This window comes from Periophthalmus magnuspinnatus, chromosome 24 (genome assembly GCF_009829125.3).
Source record: "Periophthalmus magnuspinnatus isolate fPerMag1 chromosome 24, fPerMag1.2.pri, whole genome shotgun sequence".
NCBI classification, from domain to species: domain Eukaryota; kingdom Metazoa; phylum Chordata; class Actinopteri; order Gobiiformes; family Gobiidae; genus Periophthalmus; species Periophthalmus magnuspinnatus.
Window position 1 is genome coordinate 16,925,883 of NC_047149.1, and position 13,392 is coordinate 16,939,274.

At 38.7% G+C, this 13,392-nt stretch overlaps 1 protein-coding gene across 1 annotated transcript in view; it reads right to left on the minus strand.

The window, feature by feature from the left end:
- Positions 1-10,802, minus strand: part of nkain2 (sodium/potassium transporting ATPase interacting 2) — a 131,505-nt gene extending 120,703 nt beyond the window's left edge. Inside the window, exon 1 of the mRNA XM_033991332.2 lies at positions 9,450-10,802. Within this exon, the coding sequence (XP_033847223.1) occupies positions 9,450-9,503 (54 nt within the window). The 5' untranslated portion in view covers positions 9,504-10,802. The remainder of the gene's footprint in view (positions 1-9,449) is intronic.
- Between the last annotated feature and the right edge of the window lie 2,590 nt (positions 10,803-13,392).

Here is a 13,392-nt window from a genome sequence, read left to right on the forward strand (position 1 = left end):
GCAGAGCCCACAGCTAACTAAAGTGTTCAGTTGACTGTCAATAACACAGTAATTGCTCTGGGAGAGGCTCACAAACCTCACCTGCTGCTGATATTACTTCTGCAGAACTGCTCACAATCCGCACTCTTTGTCTTCACTGATTGTCCCTCAGTATATTTCAGCTGTATTGAGAAAATAAAAATAAAACAAACCTGCAATGTGGTCTTTCAAATAGAGGTATGGAGTGATTGCCCTGTAACCTTGGCAGCAAGATGAATGCTTGTGATATCAGGTCAGGCTCCCGCAAGTGCGATCAGCGGTTCACACCAATCACAGGGCAGCATTGCGGTTTGGGCAGAGGTCAAAGGTTAAGCATCCAAACGAACCAAAACAAACATGCAGCAACGCCAACGGACACTCTTGTGCCAATTTTAGCAGGAGGACTATTTTGTTTATAAAAAATGTGCAGAGGGAAGTGTTTTGCACATTTGTGAACTTACTCTAGACTGGATTTAGCAAAGGTTCGATTTCTTAGCTTGTTCCATTTGTTTGTTTTTGCAATATCGACCACCCCATTTCAGAGTTGAATTTGTTATGCAAGCATAGTAATTGACTTCCCTGAATTTATGGTTGCAGTCATAAAGATATTCCCGTTTTCAACCTACGATAATCCGAGACAGAAATGAACTCCCTTCTATCACATAACACTAATAGTACTTTTACAGCAGCTTGGAGCACACTGTCAGATTCACCTGCACGACCACTGCACCCCGCACTGACCCCAGCATTGATGTCTGCAACTTTAAAAGACTTGGCCTCAATGGGACGAACTTAAGAGGGCCGCGGGCTAAAACCTTATTGCGTGTGCCTATTTCATATTGGTGTCACTGCCAAAGGCCAAGGTGCGATGATGGCTTTAGAGATGGGAGAGAAAAAGGATAGAGAGAAAGGAGGTCAGATATAAGTGTGGGCATACATAAAGAGACTCAGAATCCTGCTTTACGACAGAAAATCTATAGGCCATGAAGAGAGATGGTGTGGGGTCCAGTGAATAGACACAGAGGAACTATTTTTATCAATGTGATGACTTGTCCTCAGTGGATTTCAAATAAAACACAGCATATACTGAAGAGTTAGGTGCTTATGGAGGCGGCAGCCCAGTGAAAGCTCTAATAATACATTGAAAATTGAGATGAACTGGACTGGACGCTGACTGAGCAAAAGTATGTTTATTTCTACATGAACAATTTATCTCTATTTAGCAAGCAATTTCCCCCACAGCATTTGGAATAATTGAATAGCCAGGAAATGGGGGTTCTATTGGAAGTGAAGGAAATCTGTTTTTACATAATTGTGGTGGAGATAAGTGTGAAAAATAAAAAATGTGTCACGGTCTAATGATCTTTGTTTAAATATAAGAAATGGAAAGAAACTGGAGTGATGAAGCATTGTCATATGTCATATTTTACTAACTTTCTTTGTAAAAACTTTCTAAGTAACTTTTCTGGTAGAGGTTCTGCCACCTGCTTGTCTCCGTGGAGATGTTACTACTTTGAAATGTTCCACAGTATGACATTAAACTTGAGACTTGGGAGACATCTCGGAGACAAGATGCCGACGACACGAGACTAAGTAATAAATCATACTGTATCTGCGTGTTTTTTCATTTTTATTTCCTCAATGATAAATAAAAGTGAAAGGTACATATGTTTAATGCTATATTGCAGATTATTCAGGGAAATCAATAACATTTGCATGGAGACACGAAGATGGCATGGAAAGGTTAACAATGGGCAAATTTACATGCATCACTTGGAGAACAAACCACTCGCAATGCATTCGTAAGAAGAGAATTCAGGATTTCTACACCAATCCTAACCCTCTAAAAACTGTTATTTACCTATACAGCACATACATATATTTAAACACAAAATAACATATGTATGAAAAAGTATGGAAAAGTAAATTCAACATTCTACCATTGGGTTACACACAGGGCTGAGGCACAGTGACAACAGTGTTCTGTATTCACGTTGGATCTTCCAGGTGGTAAATTATTCATTTTGTCTTTCAGTGGTGGAAATGTCACCATAATGGACTGCCACAGACAGACAAACACTATGTCACTATGGCCTCTATAGCCACCGTACAATAAGCCTTACTGTGCCCCCCCACCCGCTCCAAAATCTACTCTTCTCCACGTTGTTATTTACAAGGGAAGACTGTATAGATTACCCACAGTCTGTATCATTGTTGACAGCCTCCCCAGTGCATCAGCCCGTAAATCACTATCCTATTTTAATTGTACACTACATCTGATTGCAAAAGCTGTAATTCCCATCACTCCATTCAATTACACACACCGCCAACACAATTAAGGGTCTATCAACACAAACACCCACCAATCACTAGCAACACGCTCCAACGGATCGTCCAATCACGCGAGGGCGGTGGCAGCATTCCCGAAACCTATCACGCCATTGGCCGATTTAGTCATCATGTATGTGACAGCAGCTGGTGGGTGGCCTGGACAGATATAGTAGCAATGAGAGCATCCCACAGTGAGTCACCAGTAACATATGTGGCCTTGTCTGCATGAGTGTACACGAGGCTACCGGTAAACATGATGGCATTTGTTGTTCTAGCCTCTTTATAAGTTTAATTTCATATTATGGTCACACAATATAGATAATAGAAAACAAAAAATATCCTGTCTTTGCATAGAAAAATATTGTTCTACCTGTAGGTTTGGCCTCTACAAACCTTCTGAATTGCACGTGATACTTGTGTTAGTTTACAGGTTCATATTTCTTCTCTCAAATGTTATTGCTCCTGGAGTTGTTTACAATGTCCACTCTGAAAAGAATCCTATTTTTTAAGCATATATCACAAATCTAATCAAAATTTTCCAAAACTGTGCAGCTCCATTCATATCTTATTTTCATTTCCTCCAGACAAGGCTCTTGTGTCTATGATCGCTGCAAACTTTAGAAAAATTGGACCTAAAGGCCGCTTTGTCATCTAAAGGTCATCCTCCTTGTTAAGACGAGATAAAATGTGAAACTATGTATAACTAGTATAACCACGTTTCACAGATGGAAACTGTGCCATGACAGGAAATAATAGTTACTAGACTAAAGTGTAATTGTGTGTCACAACAATGTACAACTGACTTAGCTTTGTGAAAAAGTATTGGACTAGAGTGTAGATATGCTCCGTAAAAACTACAAATTCAATCCAGGACAATACTTATACCAACAATGCCACCTCATATTAATATTGTGAAAATGCACAAAAAAATATTACTATTATTTGGTTGTGTTTTTACTTTTCATTACTGGGCTAGAAAGCAGAAGTGATAAGAAGCAGCCACTCGACCAGAATCATTCCATTGTTGAATGTTTATGACAAATTTCTGATTACAGCTTTTGTAAAAATGCTAAATGTCAATCCAGTCAGGATGCTGGTGACCCTTTGCCCAACCTAAGGCTGCATAAATTAAATATATGTCGTTGTGGAAGGGCATCTGGAGTAGCATATCAAATCTTCCCTGGATGGATTTGCTAATGCCAAAACACAATGGAAAAAAATGAAAGAAAAAAAACAAAAAAAATAACATAAATATGTTAGTAAAGCCTTGCCGACGTCAGCTTTATATTGATTTGTTCAAATGTTTTATCCTCAAACCTGTTTTGAGGGAGACAGTTTGGAACCTCTTGGGTGTCTTTTTCGACTTTTATCTTCTTTACTTCAAACTTTTTCAACAGCACTACACAGAGAAAGGCAGAATGGAAAACTGAAATACATGTACTTGCAATATTCGTAGCTAGAGAGTTTTAATAATGGCTTCGAGAATAGAAATCTAAGGCAACTCAATTTGATTACACATCAAAGAGGAAAGAGGAAACATTATTTGTTAAATAGTATTTTACATATATATATATATATATATATATATATATATATATATATATATATATATATATATATATATATATATATATATATATATATATATATATATATATATATATATATATATATATATATATATATATATATATATATATATATATATATATATATATATATATATATATATATATATATATATATATATATATATATATATATACACTGTGCACCATTCATGGCAGAGCAAGAACATCTCCATAGAGACAAGAAAGTGGCAGACCCTTTGCCAGAAAAAATGATTAGCTTGAATTAATTCTCTACTGAATAATTATTTCTGTATATACTCCTGATAGAAGAAAATAGAGAAACACTATGGATTAGTTTCAAATCTCCTTATCTCCTACTGAACAAAAGGAATATTCTGTGAAGTATTACAGATACAGCTTGTATCAAAGTGAATCATATGTATACAAGTTTTTTCTCCCTTATAGTAAAATGACAAATATTTTAATAACCACAATTTATTCCCTAAACTGGCAACCTCTTACCATTTTAATGTTGAATCTACTGTAAATCTTAACTACATGCTGACAAAATTCCTCTAGTGTGACTGATGCTGATCCATGTCTCCACAGTTCAGCTCCAAAGATGTCAAAACTGTGAAACGCACCATTGCTTTTCTGCTCATCTGTAGTAGGGCGACTTCTCTTACTAATTACCCTGCTAATGAAGAAACTGTCATTAGCAATTCAACAAAGACATCCGTTCCAGCGCATAAAGCACACTTCGCCCTGCATTGTTTTTACTTGCCCGCGAGGTCAAGTATTAAGTAGATGCAAACATAACCAAAAGCAATTACCCCTCGATGGGGCGAAGTGAAGAGTGGAAATGGGGTTGTCTTTTAATTTGTGGTCAATTAGCTCACTTAAATAAAAGGGGCTGTTTGCAGTGCGGTTGTAGCCGTGGGTAACCGCAGTCCTGACACAAGCTGCTAGATTATTAAAACTCCTAAAACAGGAAAAAATCCACTTCTCCGCATGAACAAACATGGATTTTACTGTCAGGATGCTTTTGTTCCAGAGCTAACTAAGCGTGGCTGAACTTGGGAGTTTGCAGAGTACGGTTTTGAGGTTGGTGATGCTATCAGCTTGTGGTATTAAAAGGAAAATATATGGCAACAGAATATACCCATAGTCCTAAGGGAAATGCTCTGTCTATAAATTACAACGCCTATGCATGCTGAGGAAATCTTGCTGTATTCTGACCCACTAAAACTAATGCATTTGTGTTAGATTATATGTTACATTTAAAAAATGGTGTTGAAAATAGAAATAGCACCACTTAATACAGTAACCTATTTAACACCAGTATGTATAGTGCGACTAATATTATGATTACTCCTATACTGGGACTATAGGTGTTATTCTGGTGTCAGTTATAATTTCTACAACTTCAACCACTTACTAACATTACATATTATTTAATTAAGCAAATAAATCATTACATTTGATGACACAAGCCACTGCAAAATAAAACAGCCACAAGATATTCCTTTGAGAATAATGTTCTCATTTTTTTTTTTTTCTTTTTTTTGGTCACTACATTACAGACAACAGACATGTTATCTCTCATACCATCCCTATAAGCCACATACAAATACTTTAAAACAAATATTTAAATTTATAGCCTTATCACTATAATTGCTATAAACTTATCGTTCAATTTCTTTGTGCTATTGGAAAATCTGTGGTTATTTTTTGGTGATACAATAAGATTTAAGAAGTGCAAAGTTGAATTAATAACTTCTCTGACCCATTACAGATGCAAACAAAGTACTGAAGTGTTTAATTCACCTGTTTATTTATATATTGCAGCTCTTGAATTTTTTAACAATACTGTAGATGTAGAATAGTTTGGTGGTTTAAATCTGCTCTTGGGTTATTGCTTCAGTGGCATAAATTAGTTTCCATATTATTGTTTGTTGTCTATATTTAATTTAGCAATATATCGCACTTCAAAATGTCTTTTCGTTTACAGTCAGACTATTTTTGTTCAACATGCACTAGTTCCTGGACAGACGTGTAAGTTTTGGGAGAGTGGAGTTTTAAGAACTTCCAGCGCTGCTTGTGGTACTATCAGCTGGCATCCCTATTACAAGGGTTAACAGAGCAAAACATGTTGTTGACTATGGCATAGCATTAGTTCCAGCGCATTAGAGACAATGACTATCACTGTGACAGCATCTCCACTCTCTCTCCCTCACCTCCGACAGACACAGCACTCATTTGTCCCACAATGCAACGCTTCACTGTCTTCTATATGCCAGCCGTCATTCCTCTTTTGATACGAGCGTGTACTACAATAGATCATTCATAGCAAGGCCACAAACAAGGGTCATGTACGTTAATATGGCGTAGAAAATTACTTTCTTTTATGCACTTGATGTGTCAACACAAACAGCTCAATGGTAACAGCTACCGTAACAATAGGACTTTAGTTACACATATTCACTGTACAAGACCGGTAGACAAAACCGTGAGACAAGAATTTCCCATCGCAAGTTTAATCCACAAGGGCACGGGAGTGAACAATACAATGCTGTACAGTAGATCACAAAAGATTCTCTATGTGACATATGTGCTGAAAGGGAAAAATGCTATTCACAAAGCCAAAATGATCTAAGACTAAAGATATTTCCCAAGCTGATAAAGAAAACACATTGACTACTGGCTTTGACTTTTTCAGCGATTCAGAGATTCCAGATTTGTTTTTATAAAAAATTACAAAATAGTTCCCATCACAGAAATAGAGTAGAATTTAATTAATTAAAAACACCAGAAGAACTCAGTTTTACAAAAGCCTTGACTCTTGTAACAGAAGCTAATTGATAAATGCTCTATATTTCTAGTCAAGTTTCTAGGTTAGGCTACGGTCCCTACAGGCATGGGGAAATTTGTCCTGTAAATTTGACACATCCTTCAATGTCACTCAGATCTCAGTTAATGGTAAGGAGTACCTGGCTGGAGGATTTGCCAATTGTGAACATTTTAGGTTAATGGGGGCAAAAAAAAAAAAAAAAAAAATCTACGCAGAGCATGCAGGTGCACAGAAATACCCAACCTGGCCTGGGAATTAAACCCAAGACCTTCTCATTGTGACGGCAGAATTAGTAGTCATTCATTCACTGTGCCTTATCTCAAAATGGTAAAGAATGCACTAAAACTACACCTTGAGCCAAACTTGTTTTTTCCTTATCTCACAATAAAACACAATCTTTTACATGATGCTAATCCAAAACTATCTTTTTTCAAAGAGATAATACTACTATTATCTTACTTTTTGCACATTTAAACCTAAAATGTACACTTTCTTCTTCTATCACAGCATTGGGGTTGTTGTTTGTTTTAGAAGAAAGTGTACATTTAAACCTAAAATGTACACTTTCTTCTAAAACAAACAACCCCAATGCTCTGATAGCACATCTTTGCCAGATATAATTACTACATAGTCAATAAAGGCAAATGTCAAATGATGTTTAGTGCATGTTATATTAAAGAAACAAAATATTCATCTGACTTATTCTTTGCGAACAACTTTAAAAGAAGGAATCTCTGTCACTGTTCAAAATGTTGGCAATGTGTAAACAAAGTCAAATCCATAAAGCCCACACTGCCCATTAAGAATACTCTGGGGACAACATTAGGATCATTCAGTGGATCTGAACAGTAGAATACATTATCTTTAGTACTGATCTAGAGCTAAAACATGCACACACAAGCAAAGTATACAAAGCTGACCATTATACGGCAGCGGCACATCTATAATTACAGATCATGATACAAATAGGTCCTTAATGTGCGGACACTAATCCAATCACATCCTTGAAGAAGTGACCATAGTGCAGAGATTCTCAATGCTGATTGGCTGTCTGGACAAAGCCTGACTCATGCTGTCAGTGCGGGTCAGGACAAAATTTCCTTGAAGACACTAGAACAAATACAACTTTTAAAGACAAAAATAGACCCATTTTGACAATTTTTGGAGGGTTTAAAAATAGCAAAATCCAATGGCATTTCATCAAAACCAATCACTATCAAGCAACGTGTTTATATCTACTTGAAATTTAGTTTTTAATCTGAGGAAATTACGACATATTGGTTGAAGCAAAAATCTGTCAATCTGAGAAAATAAATAATGTTGGAAGTAAGAAAATGTATCTAACTGACATCTGAATGACCACATAATGTCAATAATCACACTAGTTAGAACCTCAACTATATATTTTTCTAGTACACCTAGTTGTTCTAGTTCCATCAGTGGTAGTGTTAGAAATAGAGATTACCGATAAACGAATAGCCTTGTTGAACTTCACTAAAAACTCCTCTAAAATATCTAAAAATAAATTGGATTATTGAAGCCAGAGCTGAGGCAATTTTGCACTGTGACTGAAAAAACAAATACGGAGTGGACTTTTTCTCTGAAATGCAGCTGATAACCCTGTTATTCAGCTTCAAATTGGGAGCAAATGACCATCGCAATTTCATCCTTAAAGTCCATTCAGGCAATGTTAAAGTAGAGTTGAGAAACAAGGCATGACTGGAACAAAACTGACTTTTTGATCTGAAACCTCTATCCTTACTTTGCCTGTAACTACAATAAACTTGAATGCAATTTGAGGGGAAGAATAGTCTGTAGAGATGGGGGTCGCTGAAAAAAATCTGTATGAGACCTGATTGTTTTTCAATACCGGTATCTGAACAATGAGGGTGTAGTGGACTAAAGAAATAAAATATTTCATCTACTAAGACATCATCAACTTTTGCCTAAAAGCTATGCTGCTTTAATCATCATCTGAACAATGCCACAGAAAAACAACATCATACATTCCAAGACAATTCTTGGAACAAACCCACCAGCTTTATCATTTATTCATGCTGGGACTTCATAGCAACTTTCCATAGCACTAGTCAACCTTACAGACAAGTGAAATTATTAGCAGACATGAGCAGAGCCACCCTGTTGTCTGGCCTGGCACTGGTTTGCATTGACACAGATGGTGATGAAGGGAAGAGGCATACAAAGGCAGACTGGGAGGGGAGTGGCTCCGTTAGTTTTCTGTCAAATCGGCGTCTCGTCTCCTTTCACGTATCTCCATAAATCACATGATGTACCTGCTCCGTCCTTTCATCCATCTGCCCCAGGTTGTCCTCTGCTCCTTCCATCAATCCTTTGAACCAGTTTCGCGGCTACAGTCTCCAGCCAATAGCTATACATCACTAAAACCACATCAGACCTTGTATCATGACCTTTTACGCATCTGTTAACTTCTAATACAAGACCTGCAGACAATTCATCTTTCCTTCTCCACCAAACTATCAATCCACTTTTGTTCCAAGTCATAGAACCGAGAATAACAAGCTTTTAATCACTCAAGAGTCCGTGCTTCAGAACTGATTTACCATGATAACTTGCTTTCATGTTGGCAGCAAAAAAAGTCAGCAATTTGACATTTTTGAATTTTTTTTTTTTTTCGGTGTGATTGATCTTGCACTTACCAGCTGCATTCCACAGATGAAGGCGAGAGTACACCTGCCACTACAGCACCCCATGGCGTCCGCCTCCTTCTCCCCAGTGGTTCAGGCGCGGTCGAAACTAACTCCCCGATCTCCAGCTGGACCCTTGAATCCCAAAAAAGATAGGCAGGAAAAAAAAACAAAACAAAGAGAGGCACCCCCCAAAGGGATGTCTGCTTGGCTGTCAGCCCAGTGAGGGGGACTTGGAGCACAAATACAGAAGACACAGCACTGCTCCTGTCTAGAGAAAAACTCCTCCAAATTCAAGGGACTGTGACAGGTAAAACGCTTGGTAGGTGGGCACCTGGTTTCCCGCTGGCAAAAAGTCGGAGATCAAAAATGGACTAAGGGGATGATTGTGGTCCAAAATCAGACTTGGTTGGCTTCCCAGGCAATCCAATTTGATCAAGTGGTGTGCATTTTGATTAACTCTGCAACACACAAAAGCATGAACTGCACTCTGGAGCAAAAATCCCACCTCTGTTACCTTCTACAAAGCCTTAATTGTCACTTAAAGTCCACTTCATGTCCACTTGCATCCTTGACAGCACGTTCTGAAACAGATAACTTAAAACAGAGGAGTTTGGATGATCACGTTTTGTTGTACATGCCCACTAACTTAAATCACGCTATAAATGTTATTCACCAGCTATTTTAAAGGGATTAATTTTGAAATGAACGCGAAAAAACAAGAGTGTAAGTGTTGCTTCGTTCTTTCATAAGCTGGCTCCTCTCGCCTCCTCTTTTTCCTTTTTTCCCTCTTCTCTCAGGGGAAGTCACAGTGGCATCCTTTTGGGGTACATCCACGACAATTCAGTGACAAAAAGAGCTGTTTTAAGCCACACTTTAAAGTTGTATTTCGGTCATTTTATGCTACGTTTCTCCACGTGTAATACCGCGCGTAAAATTGTTTGAATGCGCACTCTCCGGAGAAAAACTGGCACACTGTTCCCCCTCTTTTAAGTCCTTCTCAGCTCATCCTTCTTAAATTAGCTCCACGACACACGCCCGTCTTCGTTCAGCTTCCCAGCCCCATCCACTGCCTCCTTTTCCCCGGGTAAAACCTCCACCACAGTCGGGGGTAAACACTCGGAGGCTTAGTCCACTCTGCGGGATGGAGGAGACGGGGTCAGGGTGGAAATATAACTCAAAGTAAATGTCCGGAAAAGCGAAATGAGAGGAAAAACAGCGGTGAAGTTGACTGAGTGCTCCCCGTGTTGTGTCTTCAAGGGAGTGGAGAAGGAGAGACGAGGAAAGACAATGGGAACCGGGATGGACCAACGGACCGAGAGAGACAGCCGAGAGGAGCGTCTCCCGCCTGCCAGCTGTCAAGTCAAACGGGACAGTGCGCAGCGCCCTTTCCGGACGGACTCTTCAATATAAAAGCCACGTGAAATGCTGCGATTTTGAAGCTGGATTGTGAAGTCTCTGAGGGCTGGTGTTGGGAGCTTGTGTGGGTACTAATAATAACTGTGCTAATAAGCCACAGGACAAATTACGCGCAGAGATGGGAAGGCATAGGACAAATTACGCACAGAGATGGGAACGCTATTGGGGTCTGGTAAGTAATTATTCAGAATTTCAGCTCTTTTTGTCTTTTCAAAGCAAGGATCTTTCATCATGTAATAGCCTGCAACATTTTATCATCTGAATTTGTCTGCCCTGTCCTCAAATAATCAGACAATAGTGATAAAAATCTGAAACAGTGGTGGTTTTCAGATGAGTTACACCCTCAGATGGGGGACAAGTGACAAATGTTGAACCTGATCATTTAATTAATGTTAAAACTACTCAAATGGCTAGTTCAAACCAGACATATTAGTCGTTACTTTCAATATAACAGACACAAGGATGTAATTGCGCATCAGCATCAGCATGTGAAGTCACTCAAAACAGCGTGGAGATGAGATGCTGATACAATTTACGTTCGTAGTTATCTGATTGTATTGGTCTTATCTTGAAAGTACTCAGTTGGAGTCTCCGGGGCCGTCGTGGCTGCGTGCGTGCGCCTTGACGTCGCTGGTGCGGTGCTCGGCAGGGGAGCGGCGAGGCTCTTTTCACTGAGAGCGGCGCACAAACAGCGGCAGAAGGTCGATGTGCGGCAGCTGCTCCAGACCGTGGCCTTTAACCATCGGTAATCATCAGTGTCACTCTCTCCTCTCTGTTCTGCCTTCTCCTCTCTCACTCTCCATTCACAGCGGGAGCCTGTCTGACTTGTCAAGATAATCATTATATTCCCATTGATTAATTAAAAGCTGCGGGCTCGCTATTAAGTCAGAGTAATTTGAAAGTGGACAGAGTGCGTTTAAAAAATCATGTAGCGTTTTAAACATTTCTTTCAACTATCCGTCAATTACGAGGCAGAATAAAAATTAAAAATAAAAAAAGTCCTGGAGTCAAACGCTTCAGAGGTGATTGGCCCCTTTTATGAGTGACACGTAATTTAGCCTCACTCTCTGTTGATCCCACTGTGACTGGGGCTGGGCTCAGGCAAATTAGTCCACCACAATGTTTCCGACCAATTAAAACCACTTTAGGGCAACACAATATTAGACAATGCACAAGAACAAAACATGGAAAATTAGGTGGGTGACTGAAAATACCTGGATGTCTCAAATCTTCATTACTATACGCCAGATAAAATGTGTATTGTATTGAACAAGTAGGCCTAAAGGTAGAAGTACGGTAAGATAAATTTAATGGGAATTTATTTTTAAAAAGACCATTGTCACTCAAAACAAATGGGGTTAGCCTTTCTGTTTAGTCATGCATTTCAGCTGTTTTATACAACATTTTGAGGACTTTTTACTTCATTTCCACAAATATTTAAGTTGGCTATAATTTCATATGTCGATGTTTCTGTCCAAATAAACAAATACCAATATGGTGCATTTATAGACTACTATATGCATGAATGTTGGGGGTCCATGTTGCCACGCCTATGAAATGGCTAGTACTTTGAAGACATAGAGAGGTGTGGAGGCTATCAGTGCTTTGGCTCTACCCCATAATGGCCCGCTTTCCCTTCTACATCAATCTCTGTCACCACGGACCCCTCCCACACACACGCAGGAAAACAACACACACCAGGACACACAAAAAGACACACAACACAACAGGAGTTTAATTATACCGCTAATCTTGACTGACAGAAGCATGTATAATGGTAGACTCCCATGGGCTACGTGTCAATGCATCCGCCCATCTCTCCTAGACCTTCTCCTATCGTAATATCGCCGTCATATTCCACTATTTTCTACTGTCCTCCTGGCAATTTCTCCCCCTCTTCATTGTTTTGCTGTCATCCATCACATGCTTTTTAATAAGAGTTATTGACCAGCGTCCAGAGGGCTCGGACCAAGCAGGCATGGAAATGGTCCTCCTCAGGCGAAGATCCCCGGTGGACACAGGCAGTCATCAGTGAAAATGATGCTTGGATGATTTGATATATGTCCGTTAAAGCATTGGATCTGCAGTGTGCAGCCTTTTGAGAAAAGCATTTTAAAGAATATTGTTAGAAAACTATTTTTGTCACTTTTATAGGATCTTGTCAATTGTACAGGCATAATAAGAATATAACAAAAGCTAAAGCAAAAAACAGAAGCCTCTGTGACACTTGGATATTCTACTTTTGCATATAATATCAGTGTACATTTTTTTTTCATTTGTGCATCTTGTAATCTCAGTCTGTTAGTTTTTAGTTTTTAGTTTTTTATTAGATAGATGTCCTTTATTGTTGATGTCCACTGATCCTTTGAGGGCAAGTTGAGTTTTTGGTCAGTTAATGACAACAAAATATATATTTGTTCAAAGTGTATATACTGTATAGTGTATAGCACCTGCCCCAGTACATCACAAACCATGAACATTTCCAAAATATATGAGAATGGTCCACATCAATTTCTCTGCATTCCCACCAATAAAT